Raw genomic sequence first — 23,261 nt, 5'->3', positions numbered from 1 at the left:
ATGATATTCTTACAAGGGAACGTCCCCATCGCACCCCCCTCAGATTTAGTTATAAGTTGGCACAGTGGATAGGCCTTGAAAAACTGAACACAGATCAATCGAGGAAACAGGAAGAAGTTGTGTGGAACTATGAAAAAATAAGCAAAATATACAAACTGAGTAGTCCATGTGCAATATAGGCAATATCAAGGAAAATGTGAGCTAAGCAGCACCGTGGTCCCGTGGTTAGCGTGAGCAGCTGCGAAACGAGTGGCTCATGGATCAAGCCTTCCCTCGAGTGAAATATTTAATTTTTTATTTTCGGTTTATATGACAAACTCTTATGTTTTCGTCACTTTTTTGGGAGTGATTATCACACCCACAAGAAAACCTAAATCGGGCAAGGTAGAAGTTAGGTGGGTCGACAACATATTCCTATCATGTGACGCACATGCCGTCACCAGTGTCGTATAGAATATATCAGACGTTTTCCTGTGGAGGAATCGGTTGACCTATGACCTTGCGATCAAATGTTTTCGGTTCCCATTGGAGAGGCACGATCTTTCGTCTACTAATCGCACGGTTTTGCGGTGCGGTCGCAAAACACAGACACTAAACTTATTACAGTGAACAGAGACGTCAATGAACGAACGGACAGATCATAACTTTGCAAAAATAAAGAAAGTAAACTCTTCACTCTAGGGAGGACTTGAACCAAGGACCTTTCGTTCCGCAGCTGCTCACGCTACCCACGGTACCACGGCACTCCTGAGTTCACACTATCCTTGATGTTGCCTATCTTGCGCATGGGCTATTCAGGTTGTATATTTTGCTTATTTTTTCATAGTTCCACACAACTTCTTCCTGTTTTCTCGATTGGTCTATATTCAGTTTCTCAAGGCCTATCCACTATGCCAACTTAGAACTAAATCTGAGGGGGGTGCGATGGGGAGGTTCCCGTGTTAGTAGAGACTCTGTGTTGGTAGGACATGCATTGAAAAGTCAGATGAAATGATGTATTTATAAGAAAGTACGCAAGGAAATGGATGGTGATGGATGTTTGGTTGATAATGTTTGTGAAGTGGAATTATTGACAGCTGTATAATTTTTGGAACTGGATGTCACATTAAAAAGGTAAAATTTTCTGAATACATTGTTTTCCCTTCAACAAACTCTTTCTTTAGCTAACCATATGCCTCCTAGTAGTTAGAGTCTAGTGAAGGTAATTTCTGTAGATCAGTGTTTAATAAAAATAATTAAAGAGGTGTTTCAGTTCCTATGGCCTATGGATGATAGTCGTCCCATAAAACAGTATTTTATATAGAACTAAAAAGTGTAAAAAAACAGTTCTGGAAACTAGAACTGGACCAAGTGATGCAGATTCTTTACTAGCATCAAGAAAACATCGATCCACACGACTTACAAATTACGCCACTAACAGGGCCCGCTATGTTGATCGATTTGCTATCACGCGACGTCTTTTGGTGCTATACCAACGACCAGCTTTAGTGTATATGTGCATCATGAAATTTAATTATGGAAATCATTGTGCGAAACCGTCTAAAATATCTTCTGGGTTGCAGGTCATGCGTAACACATACAACTTAGGCCGAAGAAAATTGGAATCACGATTGCGTCCGAGTCTTAATATTTCGTTCGTCCAGCGATGTGGTGACGTCCGATGGTACTACCTTTAAGACGGTTCATGCTACTCTCGCTTTAAAAATTAATCATTTTGTAAAGATCTATTTCATTTCTGCAGCATTTCATTCCTAATCACTTGTCTTCATTGTTTCATCTCAATGTTCTCATTTTATTTTCAAACAGATTAAAATGTGGCTACGTTTTATCTGTCATTGTACTATCTGAACGTTCTTCTTAACTCATTACCGTCTCTCATAAACAAATAAAATAATTTCCTTTCGAATACAACATTTTCGCCTTTGTCTGTTACCAGCACTTAAAAATTAGCATAATTAATTATACTGTATATTCAGACATACTGGCGCTGTATGAGACCATGTCTTGTAAACGTGTTCAAATACTATAAGACTTTTTACGGTGGTAGGATTTAATGCTGCATTCATTTTCATGAAAGAAAACTCTTTAAGTATACATACTATACATATATATTATTTAAATCGAAAAATTCAGAAACAGCATTACTCTAATCAAAGTACATTTGTTGTGTAATTTCCACACAAAAATCATTAAATCACTATATTTAATTAAGTACAGGCTTTTCATGTTAGGATCTTCTCTACAACTGTGAATCTTTGAACCTGATTACATTTCTTGTCTGATTGCGTTTTCAGTCATGTTTACTACTGCCTTCGGCACCTTGCCATTCCACAAAATTTCTTCATCCTTTATCTTCAGCAAACTATCAGTCCATTCATTTTTCTGTTTCTTTCCAAATCAGGGGTGACTTGAGTGCTAATATGTAGCATATTATTCATTATTTCTTCAAAATTGTTTGTATAGCCTACCCATGCTGTTTCTCTCGCATTGCAGCAGGTACACACACCTACTTAGTTCCCAAAACATTCATTCCGTTCTGCTTGCTACACGATGGTAACGTGATGTAAATATTTTGTTGATATTGTTTTCAGCTAGCAAATGCCTCCATTTGTATGAAATGAAATTTTAAGCACTTTCATTTGAAATAACTAATGGCTTACTGAAACTTGGAATTTAATTAGTGAGCAGTTTATTGATGACCGATACGCTAGTAGCTATTTTTAAGGGATAAATTTTAAGATATTTGGTGAATACATCCCAAAATTCTATGGTGTAGCTATATCCACTTCTAGAGTGAGGCAACAGGCTGCAAACATCGACTGATACTAGGTCGACCGGTCTGTTAGGTAGGATGGAATGCAGCAATCCTTTCTACCTCTATCGTTTTGGTTAGCACTTCGACTCAACAAATAGGTTTCGACCACTTGTTGAACCGTCCTCCTCAAGTCAGGGAGGTAATAGTATGCTGATAATTTATCTCAGAATTTTAGCACACCAAAGTTTCCCCACATATAGTGGGTGTGCCATCCTCGTTTTCTCTCGATGTTTGGTGGTATACAAACACACTAACACTGATGTTTCTCGTTCATTCTATGAAATAGGACAGTCCCTTCTATTTTGGAAAACTGTATGACTTTATCGTTATTGGGTTGATGCAGTTGTTAATGTACTCATACGTGAGCCACCTTCTGCAGTTGTGACATATTCTTACAAAGATATAAATAAAACCGACGGTACATATGATCCTTCATTAATAAAGCTGGAAATTCTGTACACAAGCCTTCTGATATAAATTCTTATCCTAACACCTCAGGTGATTGAGATAAAGCCTGTGCTGGTTTGTTTTGCTTGCCACTGACATGTACTATCTTAAAATTATATTCCAGGAAAGCTAAAGTACACCTTGTAAGTCTTTTTGTACTGATCATCATGTTGGGAAGACGCTCAGTTACTGATGGTCACAATAAACCGTAATTTTTGTTCTGTATAGGTAGTAATGAAACTTACACAATGCCCAAACCACTGCGAGAGCCTCAGGTTCGGTAGTAAGATATGTACATTCACAAGCTGACAAAATATGGCTGGCGAAGGCAACTGGACAGTATGGACCTCCCCATTAATTACTCGATTTTGGAACAGACAAGCACCTGATTCTACTGACAGTGGATCAGTGATAAGACCAAACTCTAATATTATATCAGGATGATAGAGGATCTGGGAGGATTGAAGTGCCTTCTCGATATTGTTATATCCTTCCTAGCATTCATCTGTCCATTTCCGCACTACATTCTTGTGTAAAAATCGCAGTAATGGCTCTTCCTTCGTAGACAGATTGCTTTTAAAATGACGGGAAAACCACGTCAATCAAAAAAACTCTTTTAACTGCTTCTATGTTCACCATATGGTTTTCTTTCGCACTGATGTTTTTAGAGTCCGGCAGAATTCCATTTGAGTCGGTAATGTACCCTAAAAATTTTATCTTCCCTAGAATAAAGGGAGACTTCTGAGGATTTACTGTTATTCCATACTCTTTAAATTTCCTCAACACCCAGGAAAGGATTGAAATGTGCACTTTCCATACGGTTCTCACGATTAACAAATCATCTACAAATAATGTTAGCTGTCGTCTTATTTCCAGACGCAGAAAATACTCAAGGACAGAAATGAATATGCTTCCACTAATGCTGATTCCAAATGGAAGCCCCTTGAATTGAGAGTTTCGACCTGCACAGATGAATGCTGCATATTTTCTCGACGCTTCGTCATGTTCTTCGGGTGTGTTCTTACCGGTACAACAATTTCCTTAATTTCTCATCGGTCTAAAACTGGTCACACCTTTCCTCCTGGCTTTGGCTCTAATGATAGGCAACAGCAAGGACTTGCGAAAGGTTCAACAATTTTCCTTATTTCTTCATCTACTGCCTTCTTATGATGCTACGGAATCGGATAGGAACCATGACAATAAGCTTGGTGGGGAACTTCTTCCAAATGATAAATGTAATCCCTAACGAGGCCTGGTTTCTCTTCAGAAACTTGTGAGTGCTGAAGAAGAATATTTGCCAACTGATGGATTTGATCTACTCCCAGTTTCCCCGACTCCGTCAACTTACGTTCTGTATTTTGTCCACATCCGGTATATCTAACATTTCAGTTTCTTATAGATACCCGTGTCTAATCTTCTTCTTTGCAGTGAACTGTATTTTGCCTTTTGACGATACCTTCCATACAAAATCTATCTGGAATGCTGCTCCATTGGTCTGGAACAACAATTGTCCTGAGTGGAAGTCGAGAGATCCCTCCATCTCACGGATAGTTTCTATGCCTAAACTAAAATCCTTCAATAACTGAGAGTGCACATCTCTTGGATGTATTTTATACTGTTACGTTTAACTGCACCAGTTTTCTAACATTCCTTGATCTTGTATCTTCTGCTCTAAGTCTCTTGCACTTACATACAGAGAAATTTAGCATGTTAACATTGTGTGATACTCGTTCAAAAAGATAACTTGATTGTAACATTCACTGACACTCCAGTATCCAGATCATTAGTGATGGGATGCCTTAAATTGTATAAATTTTAGAGAAAGGTGCTGAGGTACTCCTGGTCACATTTGTTGATATCTTGGCAGCACTCCTTTTCCAAAACTTTTCCTGCAGCTGTATATATATGATTGTCATAGGGCCTACTCTCTTGTACTGCAGGTTCTCTGGGGCATGAAATGACCGGATTTAATTTCACAAATGCGTATCACCATGTCCACTAACCTCATCGGTCACATCTGTAATTACAGGTGGCTGCAACTGCCAATTATTGTGGCTTGGTGTTGGAGTTCCCATCTGTGCCTGTGCCTGTCGTTATTGTTGTCAATCCATGTACTGATTATTCTGGTATGTTGAACAACCAGGATGAAATCTTTGATCACATACACTCATTGTTTTCCTCTTAGATCGAAATTTATTTCCATTACTGAATCCATTTCTTGTAACCCCATTTACATTTGCTGGCTTCTCTTTACAACTACATGGTACTGGTCAGTTTGGATGGATCATGTTCCCTGCTAAATGACTTTCATGACCAACCCTTTCAGTTTCATCACGCTCAACGGAAAGTTCATCAGCGCTCTTACTCAACTAACAAGATAAGAATGAAGAATGTTTTTCTTTCGTGAGATGCATGCACCAAAAAGAATATATAAAATGCAGCCTTCAGCTACCTAGCTACAGTCTCTCCCACTCAGTCATACTGAAACTTTCACACAGAAGACAGAAAGACGCATGCCTCTTGCCAATTTATGATTAAAATACACAGATTATGACGACACGAAGGCTAAAATAATGTAATGGGAAACTGTGCCGGATTGAGCTACGGTAAAATAAACTACTAAGGCCAGTAATCACACAGAAGGATAATATCATTTTCAGGAGCCATTGGCTACATCAGTAGGTAAATTGATTACGATGAACTTCAAAGTAAAGTTCGAATTTCTTGAAAGTTCGATACAGAAATCGAAGGAGGTGAACAGAAGGAGACGTACAGGAAGAACTAAACAGTTTATTTAGACATACCAGCAGCGTAGAGGAAATAAAAAAAAACAGGAGATAGTACATATAGTTTGGAACCAGTTGTAATAGGATGGAAGATACAGGAATTGGTATTGTTAAACAAGGAATTTGGAGAAAGAGACATGGAATCCTACATCTACATTTACCTCTTCATGGATACTCTGAAAATCACATTTAAGTGCCTGTTGGAGGGTTCATCGAACCACCTTCACAATTCTCTGTTATTCCAGTCTCTTATAGCGCGCAGAAAGAACGAACACCTGTATCTTTCCGTGCGAGCTCTGACTTTCCTTATTTTATCATGGTAATCGTTTCTCCTTATGTAGGTCGGTGTCAACAAAATATTTTCGCATTCGAAGGAGAAAGTTGATGATTGAAATTTCGTGAGAAGATTCCGTCGCAAAGAAAAACGCCTTCCTATTAATGATATCAAGCCCAAATCCTGTATCACTTCTGTGACAGTCTCTCCCATATTTCGCGATAATACAGAAAGTGCTGCCCTTCTTTGAGCTTTTTCGATGTACTCCGTCAGTCCTGTCTGGTAAGGATCCCACACCGCGCTGCAGTATTCTGAAACAGGACGGACAAATGTAGTGTAGGAGACCTCCTTAGTTGATCTGATAAATTTTCTAAGTGTCCTGCCAATAAAACGCAGTCTTTGGTTAGCGTTTACCACAAAACTTTCTGTGTATTCCTTCCAATTTAAGTTTTTTGTAATTGTAATTCCTAGGTATGGCTTTTAGATTAGACTGATCTATCGTGTAACCGAAGTTTAACGAATTCCTTTTAGCACTCATCTGGATGACCTCACACTTTTCGTTATTTAGGGTCAATTGCCAATTTTCACACCATTCAGATATCTTTTCTGAATAGGTTTGCAATTTTTTCTGATTTTATGATGACTTTATTAGTCGATAAACGGATAAACGACAGCGTCATCTGCAAAAACCTAAGACGGCTGCTCATATTGTCCCCCAAATCGTTTATATAGATAAGGAACAGCAAACGGCGTTGTGGAAACTATTATAAGCATCTCGCATTGAAGTCAGCGTTAAATTTCAAGCTTCTGTAAAAGATCGTCAAGCTTGGGGATTTTGCGTCTGTTTAAATTTGGCATCTTTGTTTCGTTGTTTTTGCAACAGTGTTCTAACCCGTTTTGTGTACCAAGGAGGATCAGCTCCGTTGTTTGTTAATTTATTTCGTATAAATCTTTCAATTGCAGCCGATCCTATTTCTTTGAATTCAAGCTACATCTGGTCTACACTTATATTATTAATTTGGAATGAGTGGAGATTGTCTCTCAGGAAGGCGTTAAGTGAATTTTTATCTGATTTTTTGAATAGGTATACTTTTCGCTTATTTTTGAAGGATTTGGGGATTACAATATTCAGTCCTGATGACAGCAATGCCTATATTCCTTCGCTTATTTACCGATCGTTATCATTTCGTCAAGTTAAATGCTTTTCTTCACTCTCCATTTCCGTCTAATATTCCGAGAGCCAAGTGTACACAGACTTTCGGGAAAACAACTGTGCGCTCTCAGCTGGTGGGGAGAGATTTAATAACACGGCTGTCACCGCCTCGTTGCCTCAACTAAAACTCTGCCCACCTGTTAGCGGAAGTAATACGACAACTCGCGGGGAGTCGTTAGTCTTTATCATGTAACACAACAGAAAGTTTGCCCTCCATGTTCTGGCGTTAACGAGGTGAGAACTTTGGCCCGTGTATCTCTGCTTCACGTATATTGTTGGGGGACTAAATACTTCTCAAACGGTTAGAGAAAGCGAATACAAATATCTTTAAAATTATGTAGTTCATTGTATCCACGGACACTGGTACACAATAAAAGCATACTCTTTGACTAACAGAAACAATGCTAATGGGGAAATGGGCAGTTGTGCACCACAACGCTACGTGCTTACCGGCAAACTTGTTCCAGTTTATGTCTTTCATACTTTATGTTATTACCTTCGTCCGCTTGATTTGAAGACGCAAACTTCAAGATATGGAACGAATAGTCTCAAACATTGACAACTGAAAATACGCAACCATTGACAGTTACTAAGACCAGTTTCTGACATTGTGTTTTGCACTGAGATTGCAATTGTGTTTCACATTTGGCATATTGCTGTATACCTGCTTTGTTACTGTACTGCGTCTTTGTTATTTTCAGGGAGATTCATACCATCTATTATTTGGTGTTGAAGATCACAAAAGTCACATTCTCTTCCCTGAAAGATCAGATTGTCTCTGATAATGTAGATTCGAAATTTTCTTACATACTCTAACCTACTGAGACACTAAAATTGGAATAAATGTAACTACTTTCTAGTATTGATGTGCTGTCAGTTCTGAAATTTAGAGAAGAGCACACAAGAATTAAAGGAGCGAATGCTGTAATGTGTGTGTAGGGCATAGTGAAAATGCAGAGGGAGAGAAATGTCTGTCCATGACGTAACATCCAGTTTTCTTAGAAAGGGCACTGCTTTATCTGTGCATGTAAGCGACCAGACTCTTCACTTGTTTGGTCTGCAGGCCAGTAATGATAATGCACAACGAACGAGTTAGAGGAGCTCAGATATTTTATTATCTGATGGAACAAGGAAATTTGTAGATAATGTCATATCAGGAACCTTAACATTATTTAGTAATGCTTTTAGGATTATCATTATTGGCAAGCGCATGTTGCTTCTAGTGTGGGAATAGACGCTGAACCACCTACGCTGGCCAAACAAATAGAAGGAAATGTCGGAGAAGAATTTTAATGACTGCCCAAGGAGGGAATCGATATTTTCTGTAAAAGTACTGCTGGGCACTTCAACAGCTTCGCATAGGTCGCTCATGTCTTTAGTTCTGAATGTAAGCAATGACTTTTACTTTGAGTAATTTTCAGTAAGCCGGCCGCGGCGGCAAGGCAGTTCTAGGCACTTCAGTCCGGAACCGCGTGACCGCTACGGTCGCAGGTTCGAATCCTGCCTCGGGCATGGATGAGTGTGATGTCCTAAGGTTAGTTAGGTTTAAGTAGTTCTAAGTTCTAGGAGACTGATGACCTCAGATGTTGAGTCCCATAGTGCTCAGAGCCATTTGAACTAATTGTCAGTAACTCCAGCAGTCATCCGTCTTCAAGAAATGAAATGGTCACCTGGTAATACTACTATCTTGTACACATACAAAATTTGTAATGTTAACTCACTGGCTACACACAGCTTATAATGAAACGAATTCAAACACGTAGGTTAGATAATGAGTAGTTTATGTTCTGTAATAAGATCCTAAAAGACGTAGAACATGTCACAATGAAAGCAATACCGTAATACATATTTACAAATATAGAGAGATATCCCTTCCAGAGATCCTAGGTGAAATGGTGGTTGGCTTGGTTCAAATGGCTCTGAGCACTATGGTACTCAACTGCTGTGGTCATCAATCCCCTAGATCTTAAACGTAACTAACCTAAGGACATCACACACATCCATGGCCGAGGCAGGATTCGAACCTACCACCGTAGCAGTGGCGCAGTTCCGGACTGAAGCGCCAAGAACCGTTCGACCACCACGGCCGGCGGAATAAGTTAAATACCTTTCCATTTCAGATGTAGTAAAAAACCTGTCACATACCATACAAATGTACATTGCACAAGAGTGCATACCATATTTCTTAGGCCATCGTATTCATGCCCTCTGTTGGTATCCTTACCTAGTCATGGTGGTGGGGCTTGCGTTATCACATCATCCTGGACAGGTCAAAGGTGATGATGCAGACTAAACAGGATCCCCGGGGCCTGCAGGATGGGTGTTAGGGATAAGTCGTTAGGCCACACCGTGAAAAGATAAATATAACGAAGCGCCAAGAAATACCTTCGGACTGCTATGGAAATGATCACAGAAAGAAGATCACGAAGCACTGACAGACTGAAATGTGGCGCTTGGAATAGAAGAAGATGTTGGATGAAGAACTGAACAGCTAGAGGCTAGACATAGTGGCTTTTCAGGGTATGAGATATCCCAGAGGGGGGAATGCAATAAGATGACCTCTACAGCTAATTCTATAGCGGACACAGAGAAGGCAAACATTGGTTTTGCAGCAGCCAGCAGAATAAGACCAAATATCGGAGACTTCGATGTGTCAATGCAAGAAAATGCTTGACAAGATTTAAAGGAAATCCTTACTCTCAATGCCGATCTACTACTCCACTACAATTGGTGAGCTTCTGCAGTGCTCTTAGAGGTTGTGTGGAAAACCAAGTGGAGTGAGGCGTGAATGGAAACTTAGACTGAGGAGGAAGTCGTGATAGGGTAGTCCGTTCAGTTGTGGAAAGCCACTGTGTCAGGGTGGCGTTCTGGTTAGCACATCTGGGCAGAGGGCCGAGGTCGAATCCTGGCCTTGGTACTAATTTTCATCATCGCTTCAATCTGCATGTATACGTCATAGAAAACCTTACAGTTCAGCAATGGTTCCATATCGTGCATCTACTGAGGATAAGAGCAGAGGACGGTTGGCTGATGGGTGTAGAGTAGCAGTGAAAAAGTGGAAAACGGCCAATGCGTTATGGCTGACAAACGAAAAAGATGCGGCTAGGAATTGTAGAAGCAGCCAGAGAAGCAAAAAACTCCTCCGAGAAGAGAAGGTGGAGTATGTAAACAGCAAGACGACATGAGAAGAAGAAGATCGGTCAGAAGGCAATACAAGAGACCTTTACCGGTTACATACTTCAACAAAGTATATAAGTTAGGGATTAATGTGAACACAGATCAAGTAGGACAATTGAAAACAGAGGAAACGAAATCTATTGAGGAATGGGGAATGGAGGAATGGTAAAACTATTTCGAAACCCCCTGAATATGGGTGAAATCGTCAACAGTAATACGACAGCACAAGAAGAAGATTTGTACAGTGGAAATGGGAGAGGAAGCACCAACAGGAATTATAAACCATGAAATAGGTGAGAGAACTCAAAAAATCCCGAAGAAAGGAAAGCCACCAGTAATAAATGGAGTGCGTGCAGAGATGCTGAAAGAGGGATGTCCAACAAGAGAGAGTGGCCCAACAGATCTGTTTAGTTTGGTGGAGAGGGAGGATCCCGGCAGAATGGAAGCAGTCTGCCATCTTCTCGATACTTATAAAAAGATTACCCAGTTGGATGCAGCAACTACAGAGGACTTACTCAGATACGTACAGCCTATAAGAACCTGAGCATGCTGTTGTTGCATTTGCTAACACCATACGAGGCGGAGGTGCTTGAATTCCAGCACACAAGGTTTCGAAAGGGAAAGTTAAACGTAGGGCAACTGCATGTAATAAGGCAAATGTAATTACAGAGGTAGGAATCTCGTAGAGATGTTCACCTTTCTTGGTAGACTTCCAGAAAGTAGATGATAGTATGAACATGCAACAGTACGACAAGAAATTGAGAGGATGCAATTTCCAGTAATTAATAAATCTAATAACACAAGCATGAGAGAACATACATGGTGAAAGTGAACGTAAAGAAGCTGGAGAACTTGGATGTGAACGCTGGAATGCAGCAGGGAGACTGTCTCCCCACCCCACCCCACCTGACCGCCCCATCCCACCGTCTGTTTAATCTTCCGCTAAAAAGAGCAATGAGAAAAGTAACCAACCAAGAGGCAGGAAGGCAGCTGTGTAGAAAGATCTACACGAGGCATATATGAATGATGTAGTTTAAATAGCACAGAATGAGCAAAATCTGGTTCAGACGGTAGGTGTATATTGCAGGAGGCAACGAGAGCAGACATGAAACTGACAAAATACCATGGGGAGCATAGAGAACGATGACAGACCTTTAAGTGTGAATGGTCAAATATTTGGAAGGGTAAAGGAGTCCAAATATCTCGGAGCAGCACTCAGAGAAAGGACTGAGAGGGAACAGGAAATAATGGCAAGAAAATAGGTCGAGGTTTGCTTTCGGAAAGCTCAAGTCCCGGCTTCTATCGAGATCCACGAATATTTATATCCATAGGGCTATTACAAGTCGTCCTATGCAGCTCAGAGACCTGTAACTGACACAAAAGAGAGAAAGGAAACTCCTCACATTTGATAATGTTGTTTTGAGACAGATTTTTGTGCCAGTGAAGGACGGAGACCACTAGAGAGAAAAGGAAAACCGCCATCTGCAGGAGTTGTACAATTCGCTGGAAACTGTGGCAGTGATCACAGAGAGAAGACTATAGTGGTATGAGCATGTAATGCGGCGACAATGCTAGATCACATCATTTCATCATCATTGACTCGCAAGTCGCCGAAGTGGTGTCAGCTAAAAAGGACTCGAAATACGGCAGCCGAAGTTTCCCGCATGGGGCCTCCCGGCCAACAATGTCATACGATCATTTCATTTTTTACCAGGTAGATGGCAAAAGATATCTGGGGTGACAAAGCAACGGAGGACCAAGATGGACTGACGGGATCGGAGAGGATATGAGTACGATGGGACTAACTGGAAGAGAATACATGGACATTCTAAAGATGTAGGCTGCTGGTTAACGAGCCCAAGGAGCGATTGCGGTTTGTGTGACCAATTTACGACTAGTAAGTATTGTAATCATGCATCATAAAAGAGAAAATCATATTGCAGCAGTTATTGCACTTATGAAGATATTGTAATGAAACTGTGCGTACTCAGATTTTACGTAATGCTCCAATATTTATATTATTAATGAAATTTACTTCATTTGTTCTACAAGTACTAAGATATTCCTGAACAGATTGGAAGTTGGCCACCAATAAATCCTACAGGCTCCCTTTAAACCGAATTTAAACTTTTTATGGCTGTTGGTGAGTTATATCTCTATGAAGACAATTATCTTTTTAGTGTTGATCCCATGAGCTGAGATGTTTATTTGAAAAAAAAGTATTGTATGAGCTATATTGTTTATGAGTTCATGCTATAAATAATTAGTGTTATGCAACTTTCCGGCTCCGAAAACTTTTGCTTGGCTTCCTGACTTACACAAGAAAGTAATTCTGCAGGGTGTGCAATTAATGAAGTCACTTCATCAGATTACATTACAGGAACCATCCCGGCATTTGCCTAGAGGGATTTAGGGAAATCACGGAAAACCTAAATCAGGATGGCCAGACGCAGGATTGAACTGTCGTCTTCCCGAATGCGAGTCCAGTGTACCTCGCTCGGTACGTGAAGGGGGGGGGGGGGGGGGGGGACCGAACATTCGTAATATATGAGTAAGTGAGTAAATGATGCAGTTACCTAATTGCGTCATTTATTCACACACAAGGGCCGGCCGGTGGGGCAGTGCGGTTCCAGGCGCTTCAGTCTGGAATCGCGTGACCGCTACGGTCCCAGGTTCGAATCCAGCCTCGGGCATTGATGTGTGTGATGTCCTTAGGTTAGTTAGGTTTAAGTAGTTCTAAGTTATAGGGTACTGATGACCACAGATGTTAAGTCCCATAGTGCTCAGAGCCTTTTGAACCATTTTTTGAACACACAAGGAATGTTCACCTCCGTCCAACTTCGAGTTAAATGTCGTGATTTAACATATCTGCCCTGATGACAAGAACCAACCAAATCAATTATCCATAATGTAACACTGCAGTGACACTTCCTTTGTTGAGAAACCTCCTTGAGCTTTAAATCTCTGTGGCTGATAGAGACTCCAATCCGGGTTGTGAGTCGTGCATGCGTAAACCCGTCGGAGCGTTTCTGACGGAAGACTAGTTCCAGTGTTCAAGTCCTGTGCCACCACACTCTTAATTCGGCCGGAATGTTCCACGATAAGTACGCAATATTTCGGTAATTACTCATGGAACAGACCACTCAACTTTCGGCTTCCATGAACCACTACCAAAAATGTGTGGCAGCCTGCTACTAATTTTCAAGAAACCAAAGAAAGTTTTCAAAAAACAAAAATGGTCACATAATCCAGAATTGCAATGGGTTGCTAATAAATGTTTTCTATTTGAGCCCTGTGACAATTTTTAGGTGTCTCGCATAGCAACGGAGAGAACAATGAGGAATACTTAACACTGTAACGAGTTGTGGTGTAGATGTTCACAAAATCTGTCATATCATCCTAGAAATGACAGCTTTTTCTGCTTTCGGCAGTAAAAATTATTTATTTTGCAATTTAGGCGTGCATGAGGAAAAGCCAGCTGGCAGGGGTAAAATTTACAAGTGGTTCTACGTAAACTTACTACAAAATACTTCAAAAATACTTACTGAAGTGAGAGCACTGCTCAGTTGGAGTCAGCTGTAATAAAACAAACTTTAGAGCACCGAAGCCGGCCGGAGTGGCCATGCGGTTCTAGGCGCTACAGTCTGGACCCGGGCGACCACTACGGTCGCAGGTTCGAATCCTGCCTCGGGCATGGGTGTGTGTGATGTCCTTAGGTTAGTTAGGTTTAATTAGTTCTAATTTCTAGGCGACTGATGACCTCAGAAGTTAAGTCACATAGTGCTCAGAGCCATTTGAACCATTCTTTTCTTTAGAGCACCGACGACCGTCTAACAGGTAACGTAGTGAAACCTCTTACGTATGATAACCACACGTAAATTTTGTAAGATCCGACACATTATCAAACGGAAGAATGCAGCCTTCAATGGAAAATATTCTTTTCGGCTTTTTAGCTAGATCATAGAATCACTGAAACAAAATATTTCAGCTATCCATGAGGCCACCATCATCGTGTGAGAACGCGTTTTACTAGTCGCGCTGTTACTGATACGTACCTTGAATGGCCACGCACAGTAACAAAACAGATCCGGTGAGATCAGCAAGAAAGGTTCTCATCTACAGATGGCGTCCTGTTAATTTGTGTCTAGATTCGGTTGCGGACCTGACAAGAATATCAACTGAAGATGACAAAAAATTGCGGAAACCTTTAATGTGAATACTGAAGTTTGTTATATCGAGACTGAATATCGCAACTTCCAAACACACCAAATACAAATGGAAGATACCTCCAGTTAAAAAAGCAGATAAAAATTCGCTTAAGACCTGTCTAATAGACAGTCTCCACTCCTTCATATAATATGTAAGCGTAGAACCAGATGAGTTTTAAATTCAAAGAAATAGTATCGACGCATATTGGCAGATATACAGGGCTACTACAAATGATTGAAGCGATTTCATAAATTCACTGTAGCTCCATTCATTGACATATGGTCACGACACACTACAGATACGTAGAAAAACTCATAAAGTTTTGTTCGGCTGAAGCCGCACTTCAGGTTTCTGCCGCCAGAGCGCTCGAGAGCGCAGTGAGACAAAATGGCGACAGGAGCCGAGAAAGCGTATGTCGTGCCTGAAATGCACTCACATCAGTCAGTCATAACAGTGCAACGACACTTTAGGACGAAGTTCAACAAAGATCCACCAACTGCTAACTCCATTCGGCGATTGTATGCGCAGTTTAAAGCTTCTGGATGCCTCTGTAAGGGGAAATCAACGGGTCGGCCTGCAGTGAGCGAAGAAACGGTTGAACACGTGTATCTGGAAATGCTGGAAAATTGGCTCATGTCACAACTGGAGACCGACAGCGCCGACTTCATCTTTCAACAGGATGGTGCTCCACCGCACTTCCATCATGATGTTCCGCATTTCTTAAAGAGGAGATTGGAAAACCGTTGGATCGGTCGTGGTGAAGATCATGATCAGCAATTCATGTCATGGCCTCCACGCTCTCCCGACTTAACCCCATGCGATTTCTTTCTGTGGGGTTATGTGAAAGATTCAGTGTTTAAACCTCCTCTACCAAGAAACGTGCCAGAACTGCGAGCTCGCATCAACGATGCTTTCGAACTCATTGATGGGGCATGCTGCGCCGAGTGTGGGAGGAACTTGACTATCGGCTTGATGACTGCCGAATCACTAAAGGGGCACATATCGAACATTTTTGAATGCCTAAAAAAACTTTTTGAGTTTTTGTATGTGTGTGCAAAGCATTGTGAAAATATCTCAAATAATAAAGATATTGTAGAGCTGTGAAATCGCTTCAATCATTTGTAATAACCCTGTATATCAGATAAATTAATAAGAGATGATGCTGATCTTCCATGGTACCCAAAACAGGTCAGAAACACTGCTGCAGAAGCAAATTAAAAATAACGCAAAACTCTCAAGACTGGTAAGGCTTTTCGAAATGTAGTGCGAGATGCTTTTAATACTTTCCACAGCGAAGCAATGTTTCGAAATCTGGCATAAAATCCAAAGACATACAAAGTACATCAGCGAAAACACACAGTCATACCTTCACTTAGCGATAGCAGTGGTGATGCTACTGATGACAGTTCCACTAAAAATAAGTTACTAAACACGGTTTTCCGAAATTCCTCCACCATAGAAGACGAAGTAAAAATTTCAGAATTCGAATCAAGAACAATTGCCAACATGAGTAACTCTGAAGCAGATACCCTCGGTGTAGCAAAGCAGATCAATCATTTACTAAAGGCTAGGGCTCCGGTCCTGGCTGTTCACCAGCGAAGTCGTTCCCGGCATATGCTGATACGATAGCTACGTATTTAGCAAAGTTGCACAGGTCACAGAAATACCCAAGAAAGGAACTAGGAGTAATCCGCTAAATTACAGAACCATATCACTATTGTCGATTTGCAGTAGGATTTTGGATCATGTACTGCGTTCGAACATTATGAGTTACCTCGAAGAGAACGATTTATTGACAAACAGTCAATATGGATTCAGGAAATACAGTCGTTGTGAAACGCAGCTAGCTCTTCATTCTCACGAAGAAATGAGTACTAGTGACTGGGATGTCAAATTGACTCCATGTTTTCAGAATATCAGAAGGCGTGATAAACCGAAGCTCACGAACAGCGTCTACTCAAATTGAGTGCCTATGGACTATCGTCTTAGTAGTGCAACCGGATTCGTAGTTTACTGCCAGAAAGGTCACACTTCCTAGTAACTGACGGAAAATCATTGAGTAAAACAGACGTGATATCGGGCGTTCCCCAAGGAAGTGTCATAGGCCGTCTGCTGTTCTTGACGTACATAAACGATTTAGGAAACAATCTGAGCAGCACTCTCAGATTATTTGCAGGTAAAGTCATCTTATGAAGTCAAAGTGGCAACTGAATGTAAATAATGAAAAGTGTGAAGTAATCAACACGAGTATTAAGGAGGATCTTCTAAATTCCTGTCACACGACAAATCACACAAATCTAAAGGCTGTAAATTCAACTAAATACTTAGGGATTACAGTTATGAAAAACTTCAGTAGGGACGATCCCATGGATAATGTCCTCGGTAAATCAAACGAAAGACTCCGATTTATTGTCAGAACACTTAGAAAATGCAACAAATCTGCTAAAGGGACTGTCTGAATTACGGTTGTACGTCCTCTTCTGGACTACTGCTGTGCGGTGTGGGCTCCAAACCAGACAGTATCGACGGAGGACACGAATAAGTTCGAAGAATAGCAGCTCGCTTTGTGCTATCGCGAAATAGGGAAGAGAGCGACACAGATATCATACGTAAGTTAGTGTGGTCGTAATTAAAATAAAGGCATATTTTGTTGCGGAAAGATATTCTCATAAAATTTCAGTCACAAACTTTGTCCTCAGAGTGCAAGAATATTTTGTTGGCGCTCAACTACATAGGGAGCAACGGCCTTACCGATTCCCGTGACATCACCGAAGTTAAGGGGCTCCGGAAAGGCTCAAAATCATGAAAAGTTCAATATTTACTTTTTTGCGTTTTCTGAATCTGCAGACTATTACCTTTTAATAGATGTATAATTTATTCAATTCCGAAGACTACAACTATTTTTAAAATTTTTTTTTTGAAATGTGTTCTACATGGGCGTGACCCACTGTGGCGCTGTTGAACTGCTGTCAAATGGTGTTATTATTAACGTCCGTGTTCATCAGGTACATTTTAGTGATGTGAGATAAAGTATGTGTTGTGGCTAACCTGTGATGGTTCAATATATATCGCTGGTGTGATTGTCGATTGTTTCATGTTTATTTACTCTGTCGTTATCTCGAAAATATTCCTAATTAATTCTGTTTCTTGAGTCTCTGTTTTGTTGAAGTATAATAATGAGTAAAAGTAAAGTTATTAGAAAACCTCTGAAGGCTTTTAAGAAAAGGAGAAATGTTGGAAAGCCAAAGGTATGTGTTATTACTGTAAACAATAAAGACGATAACCAAGTGAGTGAACCTAACCTTTCAAGTACACCTGCCCATAGCAGTCAAAGTGGGAAAGAAAATACTTCACAGAAGAAGCTTGGTTGGTTCAATGAGTGAAAACTATGAATGTTTTATGGGCGAATCGGATGTGAATGAAATATTTGATATGTCGGTTCTCAAAGGAATTTTTTCAAACTGTGTAAGATGTATTCATTGTAGTGAAGTTGGTCTGGAACTCTCCATAATAAAGCACGTAGGACTTGCTAGTGAAATACAACTGAAATGTGATAAGTGTTCATACATGACCACCTTTTGGAACAGTGTTGCAGTAACTGCAACTGAAGAAAATGGTAGCAAAATCTACGAACACAACATTAGATTTGTTTATTCCTTGCGTTCAGTTGGTAAGGGTGCTACTGCAGGTGCAATTTTCTGTGGCATCATGAATCTTTCAAATCCCCCAACCAAGTTTACGATCTATAATAAATTAATAGGGTCTAAAGTAGAAGATGTCTGTATAGAATCTATGAAGAACGCTGTTGAAGAGGCAGTAATGGAAAATAATGGTAACAGAAATTTGACTGCAGCGTTCGATGGTACCTGGCATAAACGGGGACACACATCTCTTCATGGTGTAGTATCTGCCACCAGTATGTATACAGGGAAAGTCTTAGATGTAGCAGTAATATCAAAGTATTGTAGATGTCGCAGTCCGGAACCGCGGGGCTGCTACGGTCGCAGGTTTGAATCCTGCCTCGGGGATGGATGGTGTGATGTCCTTAGGTTAGTTAGGTTTAAGTAGTTCTAAGTTCTAGGGGACTGATGACCACAGCAGTTAAGTCCCATAGTGCTCAGAGCCATTTGAACCATTTTTTTTATTGTAGATGTCCACAAAATTATAAAGGTACACATGAAAATAATTGCAAAGTTAACTATAGTGGCAGCAGTGGAGGAATGGAAGTGGCTGGTGTTGCCAGCATATTCCAGCGTTCTGAGGCGTGTCATAAAGGGCGATATGTTTATTACCTTGGTGACGGTGATTCTAAAAGTTTCAAACATGTTCAAGGACTGAAGCCCTATGGTGATAATGCTGTAGTGCAGAAATTTGAGTGTATTGGACACGTACAGAAGCGAATGGGAACAAGACTTCGGCGACTGAAAGCTTCGTACAAAAAACAAAAATTCAGTGATGGTAAAGGGTTGGATGGGAAGGGAAGATTAACTGACAGTGTAATTGACAAAATACAGAACTATTATGGAATGGCTATTAGGCAATATACACAAAGTGTCGACGAAATGAAGAAGGCTGTTTGGGCTCTTTTTTTTCATACTTCTTCAACCGATGAAAATCCCCAACATAGCTTGTGTCCCAAAGAAGAAGACAGTTGGTGTAAATATAACAAAGGATTGCTAACTGGTGAAGTGTACACTCATAAGCATAGTCTGCCTCATGCAATAATGGAAGTGATAAAACCTATTTTCAGAGACTTAGCAGCACCTGAACTGTTGAAAAAGTGTATTCACGGAAAAACTCAAAACCCCAATGAAAGTGTAAATAGTGTTATATGGTAGAGAATCCCCAATACTGTATTTGTTGGAATAGAAACACTTCACTTTGGTGTGTATGATGCTGTTGTGACTTTCAATGATGGCAACATTGTAAGGTGCAAGGTATTTAGAAATATGGGAATGAAGATAGGTTCTAACATGGTACGAGCGATGCTTGCTTTAGGCAAGGAACGCCTTCGGGCTGCAGACAGGGCTGTAAAGAGTCTAGAAATACAAGCAAGAGTAAACAGGAGGAGGAACAAGAGGAAGCTGGAGGAGGAGTTTGCAGAGGATGAAGATAATCCATCCTATGGACCTGGAATGCACTAAAAAGTTAATCCAATCTTTGTCGCTCGATTCCCAAAACTTTTATTTTCTCATACTAATTACATGTTTTCTAAGGATCTTCCAAACATATTTGTTTCAAACTTTCAGTAAATGTTACACAGTACCTTCTGCATAATTTAACACAGCCTTTTTCCAAAAAACTGTATATTTTTGAATATATAAATAAAAAATTGCAAAAAAATCTTGTGAATTTTCATTACAATTGAAAAAAAAATCATCTTTAATAACTGAACTGAAATTTTGTAAAATCCCTGTGTTAAGTTGTAGCCCATATTCCAATAAATAATCTGTAAAAAGTTCAACTTCCTACCTCAAATACTTTGTGAGGAAAGATGTAATTTATAAGCGTTATTTTAACATTGCAAGTATAGGGCGTTCCGGAGCCCCTAAAGCGCTGTCGGGCGTGGTCGGCACTTGGTTGGGTAACCATCCAGGCTTCCACGCGCTGTTGCCATTTCTCGGGGTGCACTCAGCCTCGAGATGCCAATTGAGGAGCTACTCGACCGAATACTAGCGGCTTCGGTCAAGAATACCATCTTACGACCGGAAGAGCGGTGTGCTGACCCCACGCCCCTCCTATACGCTTCCTCCACCGAGGATGACACAGCGGTGGGATGGTCCCGGTAGGCCACTCGTGGCCTGAAGACGGAGTGCTTTTTTTTCCAACTAAATAGGGGAGAATGACCATCATTATGAAAATAAAAGGCGGTTGCAATGGTAGAGAAATAGCTTGAAGGTGTTTCGATGAACCCTCTGCCAGGCAGTTAATTGTGAATTCAGAGTCATAGTGTATTGTAGAAGGAGATGAAGTATGAGGCGATCATAATGTAATATTATTTTCTTACATATTATTTGGTATATCTGTTCATACAAAAACTTTCATACTGTAGCGACAAATATGACAGGAACAGTCCTGAGTCTACTGCAATTAAGAAACAAAGTTTGGTATTTGGCACTAAGTTACGACGTTAGACATACTACTTGCGCGCAGTTTGCGATCTTTATTAGTTATGGCTAGTTACTATGATCAAGAGTATCTCCAAAGAACACAAATTATTGTGCACTGAGTTATTGCCAGAAAGTCTTCACGTCGAATACTGCAAGAAACTCTCATGCACATTTTATTAATGACGTGGAATAGCTTTCACATCCATCTTAATCCTAGTGTAACTTTTTGCACGCAACTATTTCAATGATTTGTTTTACAGAGGCTTCTACCCTCCACATCTTCCTCTAGCACCATGGAGGTTATTTATTTCCAGATGACTTACCACAGTTCATGTCGTCATCTCATTTCTTTATGTCAGTGCTTTGCAAATATTTCTTTCCTCAACGATCTTGTGGAAAACTCCCTCATTCCTTAGCTTATCAGTTTACCTAATTTTCAACATTCTTCCGTAGCACCATGTATCAAATGCTTCGGTTCTCTTCTGTTCCGTTTTCCAAGAGTCCATATCTCATTGCTATACAGTGCTGTGCTCCAAAGATACATTCTCAGGAATTTCTTCCCCAAATTAAGACCGATGTTTCTTAGCCAAAAATGCCCTTTTTGCCTGTGCCAGTCGGCTTCTTATATCATCTTTGCCTAGTTCGCCATAGGTTATTTGATTTCCTGGGTAGCAGAATTTCTTCACTTCGTTTGCTTAGCTGTCCCCACATTTGATGGTGAGTTTCTCGGTAATCTCATTTCAACTACTTCTCTTTCCTTTCTTCATCGGTTTCCTCTCTTCATATCCTGAAATGAGACTGTTCTCCCCATTCAGAATGTTCCATAACTTTGACTCACTTTCGCTGAGGATAACAGTGTCATCAGCAATTCTTAGCATTGATATTCCTTCGATATACAGATTGCGCAGTACGGGAGAAACATTGCATCCCAATCATGAACCATTTTTAATTTGAGCACTTCGTTTTTGTTATTCCTCTTTTACATTTCTTCTTGATTCTTATACATAAGTTATATTGCAAATCTTTCTCTGCAGCTTAAATACATTTTTCTGAGAACTTCCATTACTGGCTACCAGTTTAACAGCTATTCACTGCTCGGCCAAATAGGGTTAAACTTACTCGCACATCTCGTCAACATCTATCACGCCCTACTCACAGATGCATAACAGGCGAATGCATCTAATGCGTAGACCTCTTTAAGATGCTTATGCTAGATTAACTCTATGGCGACGTAACTACAGCCTACGAATAGTCGATGCGATGCGCTTCGTTGAGTTAAAACGTCGCAAGGCGCAGCGCAACTGGCTGTGGAGTGGCAGGCTGGATCAGGAAAACATGCAAGGACAGTAGCATTCAGTGTTACATACAATAACTATTTTAGAGCAGATTAAAATTAACAAACAACATTTCCAGTTGATCAGAAATCATCTGTAAATAGTAAAAGAATTATTTCTACTATTTACTATTTCCATGATGCCCGCCGCCAACCGGTGCAGAATGAAAACCCGGCGTCGTCCGGAAGGAGAAAGTGTTCGCTGCTCACGAGTGCTGGCTCCTCGCTCATTGCGACCCACAGCCACTCACCCCCCCCCCCCCCCCCCCCCCACAGCTGCGAGATGGTCACCGGATGGCCCTGTGGTCAACGGCGGAAAGCGCGCAATTGAGAGACAGCACAAAGTTCCCGCATCGAGATATCACACGCAAGCCACACGGCTCACTATGGAATTTTCAGTTGAGAAATTTCACAGCCAAAGGCCTTAATTCTTCCACATAAGCCATGTGGACGTGTTGGTATAATGCTTTCACAGGTTTGGTGTCTGTCATATTCGATATCTGGACAGTTCTCTTAAATTTTATCGACTATGTTACTATTGGTTTAGTGATAAAAACATAATGGAATAGGTTACCGGATCTCATCGATGAACAACGTTTCATGATTGGTCCTGACCATACGATGATTTCAGGAGGATCGAATCTAAGTAGGGAAGATGTTAAAACGTAGCGTTTCCGAGAATAAAAACCTAAACTTTGGCCTCAATATGGAACGTTAGATATTCATACGTATGTGAGGAAATGGGATAGTGTTAAGGGATATGGAGGATGTGAAATGAGTTGCAACCAGGTGACCGTAGGGTAATCGATGGAACAAAGATTAGAATGCATTTGTAGTTGTGCTGAATAAAAAATTAATTTTATAATGTGTTATGATAATTAATGTAGCAGGAACTTA

General features: G+C 40.5%; 1 protein-coding gene across 1 annotated transcript in view; it reads left to right on the top strand.

Annotated features, from left to right (window-relative positions):
* LOC126455957 (transcription initiation factor TFIID subunit 4-like) overlaps positions 1–8,317 on the top strand; it is a 142,520-nt gene extending 134,203 nt beyond the window's left edge. Inside the window, exon 4 of the mRNA XM_050091713.1 lies at positions 8,237–8,317. Coding sequence (XP_049947670.1) covers positions 8,237–8,317 — 81 coding nt within the window. The remainder of the gene's footprint in view (positions 1–8,236) is intronic.
* Positions 8,318–23,261: the final 14,944 nt, after the last annotated feature.

This window comes from Schistocerca serialis, chromosome 2, assembly GCF_023864345.2.
Source record: "Schistocerca serialis cubense isolate TAMUIC-IGC-003099 chromosome 2, iqSchSeri2.2, whole genome shotgun sequence".
NCBI classification, from domain to species: Eukaryota; Metazoa; Arthropoda; class Insecta; order Orthoptera; family Acrididae; genus Schistocerca; species Schistocerca serialis.
This window is presented reverse-complemented; position numbering and strand designations above follow the sequence as displayed.